At 43.4% G+C, this 20,035-nt stretch overlaps 1 protein-coding gene across 2 annotated transcripts in view; it reads left to right on the forward strand.

The window, feature by feature from the left end:
• Col22a1 (collagen type XXII alpha 1 chain) overlaps positions 1–20,035 on the forward strand; it is a 258,039-nt gene that overhangs the window by 175,225 nt on the left and 62,779 nt on the right. For both annotated transcript variants that reach the window (XM_040735687.1, XM_040735686.1), the window contains exons 42-46: positions 508–561; positions 1,666–1,710; positions 4,791–4,838; positions 10,288–10,401; positions 11,784–11,837. In XM_040735687.1, the coding sequence (XP_040591621.1) occupies positions 508–561; positions 1,666–1,710; positions 4,791–4,838; positions 10,288–10,401; positions 11,784–11,837 (315 nt within the window). The remainder of the gene's footprint in view (positions 1–507; positions 562–1,665; positions 1,711–4,790; positions 4,839–10,287; positions 10,402–11,783; positions 11,838–20,035) is intronic.

Here is a 20,035-nt window from a genome sequence, read left to right on the forward strand (position 1 = left end):
GTTTCCTTGAGGATTGTATCTGTACACAGAGCACAGATGTCCACAGAGCAGGTCCTGCTTAGTAGGGTGTGAGTGGGGTACCTTTGAACACATGCGTTATTGTTGACACGCTGATATGGTAACAGACACTGACAGAAATTCCTTGAGGAAGAAAGGACTGACTAGCTCTGTTCAGGCGCAGTCTGTTGTGCCAGGGAGGTCAAAACAGAAGAAGTGGGAAGCAGCTGCTCCCATCTCATCCATGGTTACCTTCATTTTCTACATCCCAGGACCCCCGACCACATTTAAGATGGGTCTTTCCTCATCACTTGGTGTTATTGTGATAATCCTCACAGGCATTTCCAGAGGTCCATCTCTGAGGCGATTTTAGATTCTGTTAAGTTCTCAGTTCACACCAACTATGGCTCCCCAGAGCAGATCATTTGTGTAGTCATAGCTAACTATTGCCAGACAAAAGTGAGTTCTGTCTTCTCACAGTTGGAGCCTGTCTTTTCTTCTTTTGACCAGGGATCTCGAGGTTTACCTGGATTCCCCGGCCCCCAGGGACCAGCTGGCCAGGATGTAAGTAAACAGAAAAGCCATGGGCTTAAAGGGTGTTTAGAGTCACCCCTGTGAACTCAGCTACCACTGCCTGGTCTTCCTTGTTCAAATGGCCAGCACCAAATCCTTGGCCAGTCAAGGATTTCTGTGAAGCCCCAGGGGATTTGTTTATGTATTTTTGATTTTCTGTCAATTGTGGCTGTTTACATTATTCATATTTTCTTTCTTAAGCATTTTTATCTTGTTTTCAGAAGCCTGTATACTCCTGGGTCACTGTCTCTTATTTCTTGCTCATCTGTCTTGATGAAATAAGGTCTAATTCTTCCATGAAATTCTTCCTGGCTATTCTCTAGTTCCCTCTCCTCGAGGGAATTAACCCAGCCTCAGCTGAGGCCCTTGGGACAAGACCCTTTTGTGATGATGACGGTAGTCATATTTTGTCTTCATCTCTTGGCATTTGATCAGACAGCTCTGAGCTCCCTATGTCTTCTCTCTGATGCTCAGTAGCGTGCCAGACACCATAGGCATTCAATCCACACTCACTGGCAAAATGAAAAAAATGCCCTCTATGAGTTTTTGTAAGGCAAAGATGCATGGCTCCGGTAAGCAGCAGTATTCATTGATTATCTGCCTGCCTGGTGCTTCATTAGTCCCCATTAGTCAGGGACAATACAACCCTCTTCCCTTCCTTGGGCACTGCTTCAGAAAAGAAAGCCCTTCTAGTTGTTGTTTCCCAACATTCGTATTTAACTGCTCCCCTGTCATTCTTACATTTTTATAGCCAGTCATCAATGAAAACCTTTTCTCCCCAAAGCTACTCCTATCCCTTATATGTGGAATGGCAGATTAAGACAAGTTCATATGTGAACGTGTGTTTGCATGTGCACAATGTGCACATGGTGGTTTTCGTCTGGGGTTCTGGAAGGGACTTAAAGCAAAGTTTACTTTGGCTGTACACTTACTATTTTCTCTTGGAAGGTCAACCAGGGTCTGTCTTCAGAGTTGTGTGAATTCCGCCCCAGCCAAGTCACAGCTGACTGAGACAGAGTTTGGTGGAGGGGTGTGTAGAGCAGACAGGGATGGCCTAATCACTACAGTGATGGCTTGCTTTCTGTTCTCTCTTAGGGTGCACCCGGAAGTCCAGGAGAAAGAGGGCCTCCTGGAAAGCCAGTATGTCAACTGCCAGGACTGGATGAATGCTGACTGTGTCAGTCAGGGTGCCCGCGAGAAATAAAGTGCAATTGAGACAATTCAAGAGGCTTTAACAAGGGAACAAACGGGGCGGAGGGAAGCGATTCTGAATGCAGTACAAGCAGTAATAAGCTGTGGTGGGGAGCCACGTGACCACTGTGCTTGTTTGCAGTGCTAGATACTGGCTAGCATGGAGGGATGAGAGCTGTGGATTCACAGCCTCTGTCAGAAAGCCCAGCCGGAGGCAGATGGGCATCTTCTTACCCTCCAAGCCCTGACAACGCCTCCTTGGGCCCAGTTCATTCATGGCTAGACTGCGGGCTAGCCCTGAGATACAATGAAACAAGACAGAAGACTGTGTGGGACTAGGGCAGAAACTTGCCCAGTTATTATCCTTTGTCCAATTGCCTTTGGCACTGTTTAGACAGTGAGGAGCAGTGATTGTGTTTCACGTGAGGACGGGAGACATTCTAAGAGCTTGAGGAGATGTCAACAGGTCCTTCCCTAGAGAACAAGCAAATTGGAGGTCCAACAGGTGTGTCTGAGGCATAGTACCCTCATATTCTGAGACAGTTGGCAATGGCAGAGAAGTCCCAAAGGCTTAGCCAGGTAACCAGATTATTAGTCGACCCTCTAGGAAAGCGCTCATGAGGCTGAGCAGGTCTGGGGGTGAGGAAGGAGGTCAAGGGGGCTCACCCCTCCATGGGGGAGTGAGAGAAACTGCTCCTGGCCATTAGGAGATGCTAACCTAGGTCCAAGAGAGAGTGACCATCCAACAGGTATCTCAGGCCTCAAGGCTCTTCCCACAGTCTGTTGTTGGAATCAGGTTGCTTATCTGGATAGAAACATCGGGTTTCTTGGCCTCCTTGCAAGGGTGGCCTAGTTTCAGACAAGTGCCCAAGGTACAGAGAACATGGGGAACCCATACACTCCTCCCTATGTGGTCAGAGCTGGTGGCCACAGCAGAGACTAAGAGTGGGGCCTTGCTCTTGGCTGTGCCACTTTTCAATGAAGACTTTCAGAGGGATGAATGAGTCACAATGGCAACTGGAAATAGCTCCTTTTCTCCATGGACTCAGCTGTATAGCAGCCAAAGAAGTTGTTTGCCCTCTGTGTTGTCATCAAAGGGCAAGGCCACAGCGAAACAGTTTGAAGAGAGAGACTCAGGCCAGAGGTGTTGAAATTTTAAACCACATCTGCCACTTGCTAGACCTTGACACTGCCCTACGAAGATAAACTGGCATAGTGCAGCAGTGACAGCAATGTAGGCAGCCGTGTCTCACAGATGGTCACTGTAGAGCGGATAGCTCCCTCGTGGAGCTGTATAGTGAACGGCCTGTAGAGCGGTCTCACCTTCAGGGTAGGCCTGACCTCTGCATCTCCATGTCTATCACTATCAGTATGACTTCTCCAAAAGTTCTAATTAATGTTTCCAGCAGCAGAGGTTGTCCAGGAGTAAGGAGATGCTAACACATCCCACCACGTGTTACCTAAGGTCATTGGGCTTAATTGCTGGCACGTGACCAACTCCTGAAAGGTATCTATGACATCTTGTGTCCCCTGCCATAGGGTTACCACTTCTATACAAAGCCAAAGTGACTTTCTTCAGACCTCTCATGAAGGTTCTAGAAAAGTGGTGTGAGTCACTGGTGGTGACTCCTTGCTCTCTTTGTCTCTGTGAATAATGCCCAACACACTCAAAGGGCTCATGCCAGATAGTAAAGGTGCACAATTGTCAGGGTAAGATATCACAGACAGTACTGTACCAATTGCCTTGGCATGTCTCACTGAGAGATATATGAGACCCCCCGCAAACTCATGACATTCTCAAGGAAACATATAAAGACCCCAAAGTCAACTTTCTCCTTTTAAATTAAAGGTTAATAAAATGCTATTAGAAGGTCTGTTATTTCCCAGAGTGCCTCACTCTGACAGCTGGGAGTGGGGGAGTATCTCACTTTGATGTATCTTTAGCAACTGTATGCCCGACTAGTGACTCTACCTGTCCCTGCCCCCAAATCCGGGTAATTCTAGCTCCAGTGTGTCTCAGAGAGTTGACTGGATTGTTGAACTTCTCAGCACAGGAAGCAATAGAAACGCTCTGGAGACACTACAGTGGTTCCTTCTGTGAAACTGTCAGATGGCTTGTCAGCTGCAGGATGAGACAAAGCTTCTGTGCTAGGGAATATGAAAATTTCCAGAAAAATTATATGGGCCTTCCCCTCTTCAGAAGTCACTGCTATAGATGATGGTGGTCCAAGCTCCCCACGATATGGGATGGAGTCCGTGCCTGTCTCTGGGGAATCATCCCCGTGTGCCTCTCCCCATTGCACAATCTGCAGCTTGCAGCAGAGAGTTCCAATCCCTAGTGAATAGTTATGGGTCCTCCTTCCCTACAAAGGTTGTCTTCCTCTCCGTTTACCCCATGCTCCCTGCGCCCAATGCATTCCATTCTGTGCTGCAGGCTGGCTATAGTTGTTACATGACATGTTCCAATTCAAAGGGCTTGTGAGTCCAGGGGCTGCAGCATCTCGCACCCACACCTTTGGACATGTCTCTGACCCCCTTTCCAGAACCAAAGACTGCATCCCAGAATAAAGGATGGTGTTTAAAATGTTCTTTCACGCTTGAGAGCAGAAGACACGAGTTTATATTCATACTAGGCCATTAATGACTAGCAGCAACGGCTATTGGCCATCTGGAAAATTCATGACAGGTAGATTGTAGGCAGTCCATCCCTTTGCTGCCCATATTATCTGTGTGACCCATCATGCTTTGTTGAAGGCGGAGAGGGAGAACAGAAGGTGACAACATGAGGGGACTGGGGACAGGAAGGCCTGAAGTCCTTCAGATATGTCCAGGGCTATTCAGCTGCTTTGGCAAAGTCCTTTGGTGATTCCCATGCTTGGGACTCTGATAGATGCGTTTGCATTCCGTGAGTACTCACATCTTTTGTGAGTTACAGCTTATACTCTTGAAGGCCATTGACTCTACGGAGATGCACGGAGGATACTGTAGTCTGCATGTATGTCTGCACTTACTTATTTTTACTTTGACAGGGCCCTTCTTCACTGCTGTCTCCAGAGGACATAAACCTCTTAGTAAAGGTAAAAATGCATGTGTGTTGAAAATGGTGCTGGGGGAGTGCAGGCCGCAGAATCCTTCCTTCCCCTTGGAACAAATATCCTATAGTATTAAAAACAGCAGCAGCAGCAGCGTCTGTTATGAAATCACTGTATGACTAGTATCTGTGAAACCTTCATGATCCAATATGGCAGCAACTAATCACATACATCAAAGTTTTACTCATTTTTTTAATTTTATGTATATGGGTATTTTGCCTGCATTTATGAAATGTGCACTATGTACATGCAATGCCCACAGAGGCCAGAAGAGGGTGCTGGATCCCCTGGAGCTGGAGATAAATAGATGATTGTGAGCTACCATGTAGATGCTGGAATCAGACTGGGTTCTCTAGAAGACCAATCAGTGATCTCAACTGCCAAGCCATCACTCTAGCACCCACATGCATCAACCTAAATTGAAATGAAGTCCAACTAAAATTCAGTTCTTGGCTATACTAGGCACTTTACAAGTACCTAGTTCCCCCATGCATTTGGGAACTACCTTATGGGACAATACAGGCACAGAGCAGAAAGCTTTCCACAGGGTAATGTTGAAATGCTTGATGGACATTTTTTTATTCACTCCATTTGTTTATTTATCCCTTTAATATTTGTTGAGCATTGACAATATATCAGATATTATGCTACTTGATGGACATTTTTAAATTCAATTTTAGACTCCATGAGGTAGGTAGGATTCATGTTTTTGTTTTGTGTATATGAAACCAGACACACAAATAGGGTCATTGGATAGAATAAATTGTTTTGAAAACAGAATCCAGTATTCATAGTCAAAGATTGGACTTGTCCTATATAAGAACATCTTCTTTTTGGAAAATGGCAGGAGGCAGAGCCAAGCAGTTGGTTTCTGAATCCTGCTGGTTCCAGGCTAGAAGCACAGACCAATGGAAGTAAGGGTAGATGCTAGGCCCTGTAGCCATCACAGTCCTGACATTTATTTTTTCCTGAGCGGTATAAACACTTACCAAAGTGGACCAGAATAAAGTGGGATCTGGACAGAGTCATACCGTGAGGTTGAATTTTTGGAGGTGCCCAGGTGCTTTAAGAGCCTTGAGTCTTGACTTGTGAAGAGCTGGACAGGACAACAACAGCCTTGAAACACAGTGGTCATGGTGGTGGGATTGGAGGACCTTTGGCTGGCTCTACTCCAAGCCTTTGTCTCAATACTGTGTTTCAAGGGACTGTAGGTCTCTACTTCTTGTATTCTAAAAGCTACTGAATGACAGCACAAGGCCCCCTGGGTAACACATGAACCCAATGGGAAACAAAACAAAACAGATCAACAACAACAACAAAAGAAAAACCAAAATAACCTTATAAACTTGAGGCTTTTAAACTTATATACATTGAGAAGCATTAATGGAAAAATCAAATTTTATTAAAATATGAGTAGACTCATCTTTATAGATTTTTATTGGCAGGATAGTTTGGTTTTTTTTAACCACAGAGATTACAAGAAATGGCTATTCATTGATTTGATCTCTTCTTTATTAAAGACTTTTATTATCTTAGATAATTTCTTCATGGTTTTCAGGCAGCCTGCCCTATTGGATTTGGATGGAGCTGTGGAGCTGGCCATCTTTAGCTTTCTTATTCTGGAAACTATTGCCACTGTGATACTATAGGTTAGAGTCTGATAATTTATCCCAGGGAACTGGAGGTACCTTTCATTACAAAAGTCACGCTGCACCTAAGAATTTTAGAACAACCCATATCTCATCATGACAGTTTGGGCACTGCCTAAGTTGAAGGATGATCAAGACTTGCCCTATGAGATTGACTTCTATAGTGAGATCTGTGCTCTGGGAGGCCAACCTCAGGGTGTCTTCATGAAGTGACTCTATAAATCTTATTTATCTACCCCTTTCCACTAAATCCTTGGGCAATGTTCCATTACTGACTTCCTTTTATAGAATTGGAGGTTGAAGCTTGGATGAGTCTATAAATGGAGCAAGACATCAGATTTAGGCTGTAAAATAATAAAACACTTGAATATATAGTGGCTACACTTTACTGTGCTTCCATTCTGTGCCTGATGAGATGTTGGACATTTTCCATTCTTTTTTTATTTGTTTTTAAAAATATATTTGTTTTTTTCTTTTTATGTATTCTTTTCTCATGCAAGACATCCTGAAAACAGCCTCCTCTCCCTCCACTCCTCCAAGTCCTTCCCTCCCCCAGATCTACTGCTCCTCCATTTCCCTTCAGAAAAGAGCAGGCCTCCCAGGGATGTGTTGTTATTATGTAAGATACAACAAGACTAGGCACAATCCCTTGTATGAAGTCTACACAAGGCAACTCAGTAGAAGGAACAGGTCTTAAGAACAGGCAAAAGAGTCAGACATACCCCAACCCACTTACAAGTCTGAGAAAAACCCCAAGCTAAACAATTAGCATATATGTAGAGGACCTAGTGTAGACCCATGCAGGCTCTATGATTGCCACCTCAGTCTTGAATCCTTGTGAGCCTTGCTTAGTTGAGTCTATGGGCTGTGTTCTCCTGATGTCTTTGACCCCTCTGGCTCTTACAATCCTCCCCATCTTCCATGAGGTTCCCTAATGTTCAGGTATGTGTCTCTGCATCTGCTCCCGTCAGCTGTTGGCAGAAGGCTCTCTGATGACTAGGCTGGGCACTAATCTATGAGTATAGAAGACTATTAATAGGAATCATTTCATTGATTTTTTTGGCCAAACTTTTGGTTCTATGCTAGGTCTCTGGGCCATCTATCTTCCAGTTCTTAGCCATCCAGGTAGGGTTGAGCATGAGCTCCCTCTCATGGCTTGGGCCTCAAGTTAGACCAGTCATTGGTTGGCCACATCTGCAAGCTCTGAGCCACCACTACCTCAGCATTTGTTATTTCTTATTGTTGGACTTGGAGGCCCTTATTTCATAAACAAGAAGATTGAGTCTCATAAACTTGAGCCCATATGCCAAGTGAGCTGAAGTCTTGTGATGTCATATGCCAGAGACAGGAGGCTTTATGCCAGTGCGGCCTGGTTAAGCCTATCTGACTAGATAAAGGACACTGTTCAGCCTCTAGAAACTCAGAGAATATACAACTCACCTTCAGAAGGGGTGTAGGATCTAGAGAAATTGGGGCTCCAGGGTGTCAACAGCCAAGAAGAACACCAGTAGGTCTCTAGTTGGTGCTCCTCTCACTTTGTGCTGACTGATACTCTAGGCTAGTCCAGTAGGTAAGTCTAGCCTTCGTACTGGAACAGCTGAGACTGCAGATAGCTCTGGTCTTCGGGGAACAGGACCAGGCTTGCATAGCCCATAACTAGGAAAGACCTGAGATTAAACATTTTCTGGAAATAAAGTGGTAAGGATTTTGTTTCCAAGTCCAGAAAGAGTCTAGTGGTTTGAGTTCTTGCTGTCATCAACTAGCTACATTCTTACTTACATATTTCTCCTTTCCTCCCTCTCCCTCTTTCTCTCCCTCTCTCCACCCATCCACTTATCCATTGAAATATCATCCACTAGCCATCTATCCACCCACCTATCTATATTTTTCAGTTATCAACCTACCCTTATATCCATCTGCCAATGGACACCTACAGTCATCCACCTGTACATCCGTCCATTGTTGCAACGGTCCATTCATGCATCTCATTTAAAAGTACTATAATACAAAAGCTTAGTTCTTCTCTGTTCTTCTAATTTTAGAAGAAAGAAGAAACCAGGAAACATGTAGTTTGCTCCATTTTACCTCACTTACCCTTGCTTCATACACTCTAATAATTATGCAATATAGCTTTCAAATAGTTTCTCAAACAGCGTGCTGAAAGACGATGGAACAGGACATAAAAAAGTCATGTGGTTGGTTAGTTGGTTCATTGTTAGATAGTTGTGTTTGGGTCTTTTGGCTCATTTATTAAACTTAGCACCATGAAAGACCGTTTGTTATGAACTGGCCCTTGTGAAGATCAAGACTGTTCCACCTCCTACTTCGTGGGGGAGAGAATAGAGTTACAGTTGAACCACCGAATAGTCATACAAGTCTATGAGCACATGATGAGATTTCCCTGTCAAGATGCCATCAGGGAAGTTTAGAGTAGAAGATGAGTGAAGTATATTTGAAGATTACATAAGAGAGAAGAAAGAGAAATGAGAACTTGCTTTGTTTTGGTTTTTGGTTTTTCAAGACAGGGTTTCTCTGTGTAGCTTTGTAGACCAGACTAGCCTGGAACTCACAAAGATCCAACTTCCTCTGTCTCCCGAGTACTGGGATTAAAGGCAAGCACCACCACTGCCTGGTAAGAGCTTGCTTTTATAACAGAAAAACTACATTCTGAAATTAGAAGTCAACCCAGGTGAACATAGAATTGCTTTAGACTGAGGTCACTGAGTATGAACTCACATAGTGGCCACATGTTTTTATTTGACCTTCCATAAAGAACATTCGGTGGACCTTAGCTAGTGCATTTATTAACACCAGTCAACCTTGGATTCATACAGTCAGTGGTCTCAAACTTCATCACAGTATCCAGCAGACCAGAGGCTTTGCAACTATCTTTTCCAAGAGTGCTTCCTCTGAATGAATAATGGGTCAATAACAATTGCTAACTGTCCTGGGAAGTGTCTACCTGGTTTCACAATCATTCTAGGTGTTTTCCTTGTGTTATTTAATTTGTTTACCATAATAAGAATAATAAGAGAGAAGGGATGGATGAGAAAATGAGTAGGAGAGCTTAGGAGGAGGTGATCCAAGAGAGGGGTACTGGAGGTGGCTTCAGTGTAGTCAAGTGACTTGGTAATTAGCATGCTGTGGATTTTCAGATGGAGAGGTGACACAGACAGGTCTGAAGTTTTAAATTTACCCCAGTAACAGCATTTACCTGTCTTGATGAAGAACAAAGCTGAATTCCTAGAAACATTTATTAAATGTTGGTCCTGAGAAAAGAACAGTGCTAAGCAAGGTCAGAGCATGACTTGGTGTCACAGCCAGGACACACTGGGCTAGGTGCCTGTGGCCCCTTTGTTGTTCTTTTTTTAGGAAGCCACTTTATTTTGGCACACCAGAGACTTTCCCTCCTGGCTTTGTTTGACTCAGTCCTCAGGGCAGAGAATTCTATTTCTAGTAACACTAAGTGTTTGCATTTAATGTGTACTCTCAATGTTTTTGCATGTCTCCACAGATGTTTTCATATGCATTTTGATATCATTTTCTCAGGCCATACTTCTAGCCAGGTGACTGGTTAGAACTAGGGAAAAATGGGGTAACATTCCAAATATATTTGTGCTGAAATAAACTTAGACACCAAAGTGCCTGAGCTATACCAATCCATCAGTTTGTTTTTCATCTTTGTTGACATTTATAACCAAACATCAACCAGAGGGGTGGCACCTTGGGCCACTTTGCCTTGTAAGTAGCTGAACTATTTACTTAGTCTCATTTTCTTCTTTAAGGATGTGTGCAGCAACTGCCCTCCTGGTCCCCCAGGTCTCCCAGGTCTTCCAGGTTTCAAAGGGGACAAAGGTCTCCCAGGAAAGCCAGGGAGAGAAGGGACAGAAGGCAAAAAGGTAAGTGTAATGGGAACAGAGGCTCCATTGCTGCAATGGAGATTTCCGCTGTCTAGATCCCAACAGGTCACTGGCATTTTATGAAAACACTGCCTGTGGCATTGCAATGTGTGGTGATGTCTAGAAGAAATCCATGCTCCTTTGACGGGTCTTTCCCACTGCCTCTTTTCATTCCATCTATCTGCCGTTGAGCTATCTAGTATGTGCTAGGTGCTACAGTAAACCTTCACATCCATGGTTGCCTGTCACGCAAACAAAGCCCAACAACTGAAGAAATGGTATTTTCTTTAGAGCCAGCAGTCTGGGAACTCAGAATAAACTCTGCCTTCCAGATCCTCTTTCTCTGGCATCTTTATAGTGAACCAGATCAGAGGCAATGAATCAATTCAAATTTAGTTATGTCTTTCTGGGTTTATTATCTGAGATTCCCTTCTCCCTGTTAATCACCTTCTTAGTGGCAGGGCAGAGACACACACCAAGGCCACTGGGTTTTGCATATATCCCCAAATATCTGATGACACCTAGTATTAAGGTTAACCCAGAATAAGGCAACCATTGATAATGGGTACATAAGGATTCCTTCCTTAAGGAAAAAGTCCAAGTGTGTTCTTCTAATACAGACTGTAGTCTGCTGTCCCACCCATTTATCTGTATCTTCACTTCATCGCTACCTATTTTTGATACTTCATTTACGTGTGTACTAAGACCCAGTGGTACACACCAGTAGCTTCACTTGTGAGACTGAAGAGACAGATCACAAGTTTGAAGCCATCCTGGACTATGTAGTAAGTTCCAAGCTAGCCCAGACATATAGTGAGGCTGTCTGTCATTCCCCTACTCAACAAAAATATGTATTCTGTATGTTGGTCAATATGTAGACATCGGAGAGACCCAAAATCAAAAGCTTGAGTCCCGGTTCTCATGCAGTTCATGCGCTGGCTTGGGTAGAACGGTGCAGGTAGTTTTTCCAGAGTGGATGGATAAAACTGAGAGCAAAAACCTCACCCCAAGCAGTGAAAACTGACCCATGAATGCAGAAAAGAAAAAACAAGTTTTGATATGGAAAAATATCCAGTCAGAATGTGTTGCTCATTTCAGGCAATATGTTATAAGATGGCTAAGGCAAAGAGAATTCTTACTCCATATAGTAAAGAGAGCCAGCTGCCCATTGTAGTCATTTTTTCAAGATAAACGAAAACAATCCCTTGAATAAGAGACTCGATGCCATTTTTTATACATTCTTGCCCAAGATTCACCTGGTAATGGTGATACTGGGTCAGCTGGTTGTCTTTATCTGGAGTTGAGAGATTTATGAGTTCAACTTGAGCTCCCTTTTGGAATTATTATTTTCTTAATTGTCCTTGTCCTTTTGTCTGTTACAGGGAGATCCTGGGCCCCAAGGCCTCCCGGGGCCTCCAGGCATAGCTGGACCACAGGTCAGTGAATCCCAATAAACACCCTGTATTCTCCTTCACTGCTTCATCTAAGTTTGAGGCAAGCCATGTCCAATAATAGCCTTAACATGCAGGAAGTCAGATGTCGTGTATCTGACTTTAGAGTGACCCAGGAATCCCAGCACAGCCCACTGAGCCTCAGTTTCTCCATTACAAACACCCGGCATGCACACCATAACCATGAAGTGTGCTGTGTGGTACTTAGTGACAATAATGAATTTGGTATCAGACACCTCAGCTTCACTGCATAGAAGACAACATTCAGAAGAGTTCTAGGAAAGTGCCCCGTAAATGTGACTGAGCTCCTCTACCCTCATGGGAACATGGGGCACACATTTTAAGTCAGTTGTCTGAAGCCACATAGATGGGGTGGCGGGGCACCACAGAGAAGGGAGGCAGGAGATCTCAACCAAAGAGCAGACAGGGAAATGCTCTCTGACTGTTAAAACTGGTGTTCCTGGTCTGGAGCCGTAGGGGCTGCCAGTGTCAGCACTCAGCTATAGGAAGAGGAAGCACAGAGCTGGGAGAGGGGCAGCAGAGGAGGGCTCCCCCTTGACGCTTGCAGGTGATATCCTGGAGGAGTGGTTCTTTGTGTCTTTGCCTATGTCCTGTCTGGCTAGAGTGTACCTCTTAGAATAGTGTGGGTAGCAGGGATTTGGGGTCAGAAAAGTTCTGGGCTCGAACTCTCTGCCTGGGATCTCGAGTTTTTTTTTCCTGTTTCTGCCTTGCTGTTTTAATAAACCAGGGAGTGCAAGTGAAGATGAAATGCTGTTGTCAGTTCTCAGTTTATTGTTCTTTAAGGCCTAGAGTCACATCCTGTGGAGTGACCAAAACAATGGCACATCTAAGAGGTAACCAGAAGTCTCAGTAACCAAGGTAGAAATAAATTCCTTAATGAGAAACTTGAAATGAATATAGTAGATTCAAAAGAAACAAAAAACCCCCAAATTTAAAAGGAAAGCAACACCCACTGAACTGACTGTCCTCACCCTCTCTCTGCTCTTCTCAGGTTGTCAGAACCCTGTTTAGTTACATTTTTAAATTCTGTTCTTTTTTGTTCCTCTTCATTGATTTTAGATTTTAAAATTTTTTCTTAATTTATTTTTTACATTCTAATACCAGTTCCCCCTCCTTCCTCCCCTCCTGCTCCCCCCACTCCCATCTGCTCCTCGGAGAGGGTAAGGCCTCCCCTAGGAAGTCTACTAAGTCCGTCCCATCATCCCATTGAGGCAGGACCAAGGCACCTCTCCACCCCATACCCCTGTGTCTAGACTGAGCAAGGTATCTCTCCACATAGGATGGGCTCCACTAAGTCAGTTTGTGCATTAGTGTTAGATCCTGGACACACTGCCAGTGGCCTCATACATTATCCCAGTCACACCACTGTCACCTATATTAACGGAGTCTAGTTTGATCTTATGCAGGTTCTCCATTTGTCAGAAATGAGTCAGCAATCTCTCACTTTGATTGTGCTCCAGGAGCTTAGTCCATTGGTTAGTTGTGGATTTCTGCATCTGCTTCCATCTGTTTCTGGAAGAGGGTTCTAGCTTCTCTGAGGTTGTAGATTATAGACTGGGAATCTTTTGCTTTATGTCTGGTATCCACTTACTAGCCTAGGATATGTCACCCAGGATGTTTTTTTTTTATTTCTGTCCATTTGCCTGCGAATTTTAGGATATCATTGGTTAAAAAACAAAACAAAAACCAATGATATCCTAAAATTCGCAGGCAAATGGACAGAAATAAAAAAAAAACATCCTGGGTGACATATCCTTTGTGTAAATACACCACATTTTCTTTATCCATTCTTCAGTTGAGGGGCATTTAGGTTGTTTCCAAGATCTGACTATTACGAATAACATTAGTATGAACATAGTTGAGCAAATGTCCTTATGGTGTGACTGTGCCTCCTTTGGTTACATGCCCAACAGTGGCATTGCAGGGTCTTGAGGTAGGCTGATCCCTAATTTTCTTAGAAATTGCCATACTGATTTCCACAGTGGCTGTACAAGTTTGTACTCCCACCAGGAGTGGAGAAGTGTTCCCCTTTCTCTACATCCTCTCCAGCATAAACTGTCATTGGTGTTTTTGATCTTAGCCATTCTGCTCAGTATAAGATGGAATCTCAGACTGGTTTTGATTTGAATTTCCCTGATGATTAAGGATGTCCAGCATTTCCTTAAGCGTCTTTTCACCATTTGAGATTGTTCTGTTGAGAATTCCCTGTTTAAATCCGTACCACATATTTTAGTTGGATTGTCTGGTACTTTGATGTCTAGTTTCTTGAGTTCTTTGTATATTTTGGAGATTAGCCCTCTGTCAGATGTGGGGTTGGTGAAGATCTTTTCCCATTCCAATAGGGGGCCATTTTGTCTTGTTGACTGTGTCCTTTGCTTTACAGAAACTTCTCAGTTTCAGGAAGTCCCATTTGCTAATTGTTGCTTTCAGTGTCTATACTACTGGTGTTTTATTTAGGAAGTCATCTACTGTGCCTATGCATTCAAATGTATTTCCCACTTTCTCTTCTATGAGGCTCAATGTGAATGGATTTATATTGAAGTCTTTGATCCCTTTGGACTTGAGCTTTATGCATGGCTATAGATATGGATCTATCTGCAGTCTTCTATATGTTGACAGCCAGGTATACCAGTACCATTTGTTGAATATGCTTTCTTTTTTCCATCTTATATTTTTATCTTCTTTGTCAAAAATCAGGTGTTCATAGGTGTGTGAGTTGATATTGGGGTCTTTGATTCGATTCCATTGGCCCACCTGTCTGTTTTTGTGCAAATACCAAGCTATTTTCATTACTATAGCTCTATAGTAAAACTTTGAAGTCAGGCATGGCAATGCCCCCAGATGATCCTTCAGGATTGTTTTGGCTATCCTGGATTTTTTGTTTTTCCGTATGAAGTTGAGTATTGTTCTTTTGAGGTCTGTGAAGAATTGTGCTGGAATTTTGATGGGGATTGCATTGAATCTGTAGACTGATTTTGGTAGAATTGCCATTTTTTTATGTTGATCCTACCTATCCAAGAGCATGGGAGATCTTTCCATTTTCTGATATTTTCCTTAATTTCTTTCTTTAAAGACTTGAAGTTCTTGTCATAGAGGTCTTTAATTTATTTGCTTAGAGTTATCCCAAGATATTTTATGTTATTTGTGGCTATTGTAAACAGTAATTTCCTTCTCAGCCAGTTTGACATTACTACTGACTTTTTTTTTTTTGAGTTAATCTTGTATCCTGCCACTTTGCTGAAGGTGTTTATCAGGTGTAGGAATTCTCTGGTAGAATTGCAGGGGTCACTTATGTAAACTATCATAACATCAGCAAATGGCAAGAGTTTGACTTCTTTTATAGTTTTGTATCCCCTTGATCTCTTTTTGTTGTCTTATTGCTATAGCTACAACTTCCAGTACTATGTTGAATAGATATGGAGAGAGTGGGAAGCTTTGTCTTGTTCCTGATTTCAGTGGGTTTGCTTTGAGTTTTTTTCCATTTAGTTTGATGTTGGCTGTTGGGTTACTGTATATTCCCGTTATTATGTTTAGGTATGTTCTTTATATCCCTATTCTCTCCAAGACCTTTATCATGAAGGGGTATTGAATTTTGTGAAAGGCTTTTTCAGCATCTAGTGAGATGATCATGTGGTTTTTTTCTTTCAGTTTGTTTATATGGGGGACTACATTGATGGATTTTCATGTTAACCATGCCTGTATCTCTGTGATGAGTCCTACTTGGTAATGGTGGATGATTTTTCTGATACGTTCTTGAATTTGATTTGCCAGGATTTTATTGAGTATTTTGCATCTATGTTCATGAGGGAAATTGGTCTGCAATTCTCTTTCTTAGTTTTGTCTTTGTGCTGTTTGGGTACCAGAGTAACTGTAGTTTCATAAAAAGAGTTTGTCAATGTTCCCTGCATTTCTATTGTGTGGAATAATTTGAGGAATATTGGTATTAGATCTTCTTTGAGCATCTGATAGTATTCTGCACTGAATCCATCTGGGCTTGAGCTTTATTTAGTTGGGAGACTATTGATATTTCCTTAAGGATTATAGGTGTATTTAAGTTATCTATCTGTTCTTGATTTAATATTTGTTTGTGGTACTTATCTAGAAAACTGTCTATCTCCTTAAAGTTTTTCAGCTTGTAGAATACAAGTTTTTGAAGTATGATCTGATGATTCTTTGGATTTCCTCAGTGTCTATTGTTACGTGTCCCTTTTCATTTCTGATTTTGTTATTTGGATATTTTCTCTCTGTCTTTTGGTCAGTTTGGATAAAGATTTGTATATTTTGTTGAATTTCTCAAAGAACCAACTCTTTGTCTCATTGATTCTTTGCACTGTTTTCTTCATTACTATTTTATGGATTCCAGCCCCTAATTTTACTGTTTCTTGCTGTCTACTCCTTCTGGGTGTATTTCAGTTGTTCTGTTAATTCACTAGTGTGAAATTTTTCAGCTTCTTTATGTAGGCATTTAGTTCTATGAACTTTCCTCTCAGCACTGCTTTCATTGTGATAAGTTTGGATATGTTGTGTGGTCATTTTCATTAAATTTTAGGAAGTATTTTATTTATTTCTTTATTTCTTCCTTGACCCAGTGGTGGTTCAGTTAGTCATTGTTCAATCTTCATCTGTTTGTGGGATTTCTGAAATTAATGTTGCTGTTGAATTCTAACTTTAAGCTCTGGTGATCTGATAGGGATTTATTCTTTTTTTTTTTTTTTAATCTGTTGAGGTTTGCATTGTTACCGAGTGTGTGGTCTGTTTTTGATCAGGTTCTGTGAGGTGCTGAAAGGAAAGTATCTTCTATCTAACTGAATGCTCTTCCTGTGGAAGTGGGCCCCTTGCTCAGGTGGTCGCTCCTTGAGGTGCAGATGGAGCTACAGCTCTGGTGAACGCTCCTCCCATTGGAGGTGTAGGTGCAGTTGAGGGTAGCAGGATATTGCCAACCATGAAATGGCAGTGGATGCTGGCTGGGACACAGGTGCTCTTTCCCAGAGGAACTTCTTGCAGTAGTTTCTGGAAGCTACTGCTGCAAACTGCTGCTGTCCTTTCACCCGGTGATCACTACGAGGCTGGGGCCTCCCTCTGACACTGCTCCTGGGTCTGGGGCTCATGTCTCCCTTGATGCTGCTCTGGACCTGAAACTCAGGCCTCCCTCTGGCACTGCCCCTGGGTCTGGGGCTCATGTCTCCCTTGATGCTGCTCTGGACCTGAGGCTGGGGCCTCCCTCTGACACTGCTCCTGGGTCTGGGGCTCATGTCTCCCTTGATGCTGCTCTGGGCCTGAAACTCAGGCCTCCCTCTGGCACTGTGGGCTCATGTCTCCCTTGATGCTGCTCTGGGCCTGAAACTCAGGCCTTCCTCTGACACTGCTTGGTTTTAGATTTTTTAAAATGTTGCTTGGGATTGCACTTTAGTCTTGGTTACTGAAAAAAATCATCAAAGTTCTTGGGCTGTTTAGATGCCTCAGTGGGTAAGGGTGCTTGCTGATTTCAATCTCCAGAACCCACATAGTAGAAGGAGAGAACCAATCCCTGAAAGTTGTCCTCTGGACAGCACACATTCTTTGTGTGTGGTGTGTAACGCCCTTGAAATAAATAATTGTAAAAAGAATTTAAAGGTGAGTGTTTGCCTTGCCTTAATTTAGACCCAGCCCTTCAACGTAGTGTTGAATTATTTTAGATTTATTTACATTTATTTTCTGTGTGTAAGTTTTGCCTGAATGTAAGTATGTGCACTCCCTGTGTGAAGTGCCTGTGGAGGCCAGAAGAGGTCTTTGGACCCTGTGGACCTAGACTTACAGATAGTTGTAAGCTGCTGCAAGCTGGACCTAGGTTCCTCTGCAAGAGTATCCAGTAGTCCCGACAGCTTCATACGTACTACTTAATCAATGCAGGAAATCAAACGAGAAAAGCAAGTGGTTTGACCAAAACCAGATCTTGGATGGATCATTATGAGAAATATCTAGATCACTCAGGCCCTGCTTGACAGGCTGAGGTGACTAGCATTTGTGGTCCATATACTTTGTCAAGATTTAGGTGGTTTTAACCGGGCGGTGGTGGCGCACGCCTTTAATCCCAGCACTCGGGAGGAAGAGGCAGGCGGATCTCTGTGAGTTCGAGGCCGGGCTGGACCTACAGCCTCCAAAACAATACAGAGAAACCCTGTCTCGTAAACAAACAAACAAACAAACAAACAAAGATTTAGATGGTTTTGATGTAGTTAATAGTTTGGCTTCAAAAACAGCCATTATTAGTTCCCATTGCATATAGACCAGGATATTTTGCCAAGGGCACTTTTACATTGAGCAATACCAAGAAAGTGTAGCATCACCGAATGTCCCACTGGCCACTGTATGTGAATCTCCCTCTCCAATCCTGCAGGGAAGGCTTAGCCACCCCCCTGAAGAATTCTGTGCAGCAACTTCAGGTTTTCCTTCACTGACCTTTGCTGCCATTATGCTGGCTGCTGGGCTGAGCTTTTGACAAGAGGGAACCTTTATCCAGAGAGACAAAAGCAAATCAATTAAGCCAGTGCACTTCCTGCATCGAAAACTGGCTATTTTCTCTGTCATCTCAACCCAGCAGCAAGCACTGATCTTACGACTTACTACAAGGGATTTGGAGGAGCTCTTGCCAGAAAAAAAGAACAAAGCTTGGTGATGCGCCTGAAAGCTGAAGCTCTTGCTCCTCTACTTGGTTACCAGTGGTGATCTTGGAAAGTCTTTGATCCTCAAGGAGAACCTCCACAGTAGCAATGTCCTAAGGGCCAGGCTGTTGCCTATATAATATGGCCTCCTGCAGTACAAGAAAAGCACTGTAAGGGAAACTTATCTCATCTTACAGAGGAAACTAGAGTTCAGCAAGACAAGACACCAGGAACCAAGCCCAGAGGTAGTATAGCTGAAGTTGACCTACAAGTCATCATACTTCTAACTAATAACAACACTCCATCCAGCACCTGGAACAGCTCCCAGTATGGAACAGTGCTCCTTCATTCTAGGCTGAGAGTGAGACCTTTGAGGTAGCCTATCCTTGTCACTATGGGGTGTTGATAAATGAATCATAGAGGTGACGATGCCTCTTCTGATGATGCCCATTGGTTGATGTCTTGGTTCTTGGTTTTAAACTCAGGCTACTTTTTTCTCTCTCCACTTACTCCATGCAAGTTTCCAGAAAATGGACTTGTTTCTTCTCTGTTCATTCTCACTCATCAAACAACATTTTTGAAGGATTTATGGGCACAAAGATGAATTTGTTAGCAGAAAATTCCCCATGAGAGAGGAGCAATGACCACTGTAGGCATCCTTTGGTAACAGAGACATTGAGTGTTCACTGGTCTCCCTGCATTGCCAAGAAAGCCTGGCTCTTGGTTTGCTGCTGTGACTCAGTATCTGGCCTCCTGTGATTCATCCTACCTGCTTCTACTGTCTGCAGAAGCTGGGGCTGGGGATGAGGAAGGGATGCTGAGCACCACGGATAGCTTCAGAGTTCTGTCCTGAGTTTAGAAACTCGGCTAGGGCCCAGAGATTGGGTGCTGTCTTGCTCTCACTATCCTTGTAGAGGAAGAACAGAGGGTAAGATGGCAGTCATGGTAACAGCCCTGGGAAAGTGTGTTTGTCCATTCAGCAATAAGAGCTCCTATGCATTGGTAACGTTTAACAGCTGCCTCTGCAAAGCATTTTATTTCCTGTGCAATGCACATTCTCAACCAGGCTATGAATCTAATGGGGCCTTAAAATGGATCTGGAGATACCCTGGAGAGCAGACACTCTCTTTGGGAAGTTCTGAATGATTCTGAGGAGGTAGAGGCAATGCTTACTGCTGTTCCTGTTGACAGATAGTACCCAAGAACCCCACCTATCGGAGGGTATCAGAGCCATTTGCTCCATGATCTCTTGATGAGCAGGCACATCTTCCATCCATGCTCAGTCCTGGGGGCTATCACTAAATGTTCCCTTTCATACTTACCTTCCAAGTCAGTGGTGCAGGGAGAGATCAGGTATAGGTCGTTCGTTTTTATTACTTTAATTTTAAATAGCTTGCTTCACATGTCAATCCCAGTTACCTCTCCCTCCCCTCCTCCCGCACCCCCCACTTCCTTCCACATGGGGGATATCCAGAGTCTGTCATTTCACTCAGGGCAGGGTCCAGGCACTCCCCTAAGAGT

Source organism: Mesocricetus auratus, unplaced genomic scaffold (assembly GCF_017639785.1).
Source record: "Mesocricetus auratus isolate SY011 unplaced genomic scaffold, BCM_Maur_2.0 Super-Scaffold_100047, whole genome shotgun sequence".
NCBI classification, from domain to species: domain Eukaryota; kingdom Metazoa; phylum Chordata; class Mammalia; order Rodentia; family Cricetidae; genus Mesocricetus; species Mesocricetus auratus.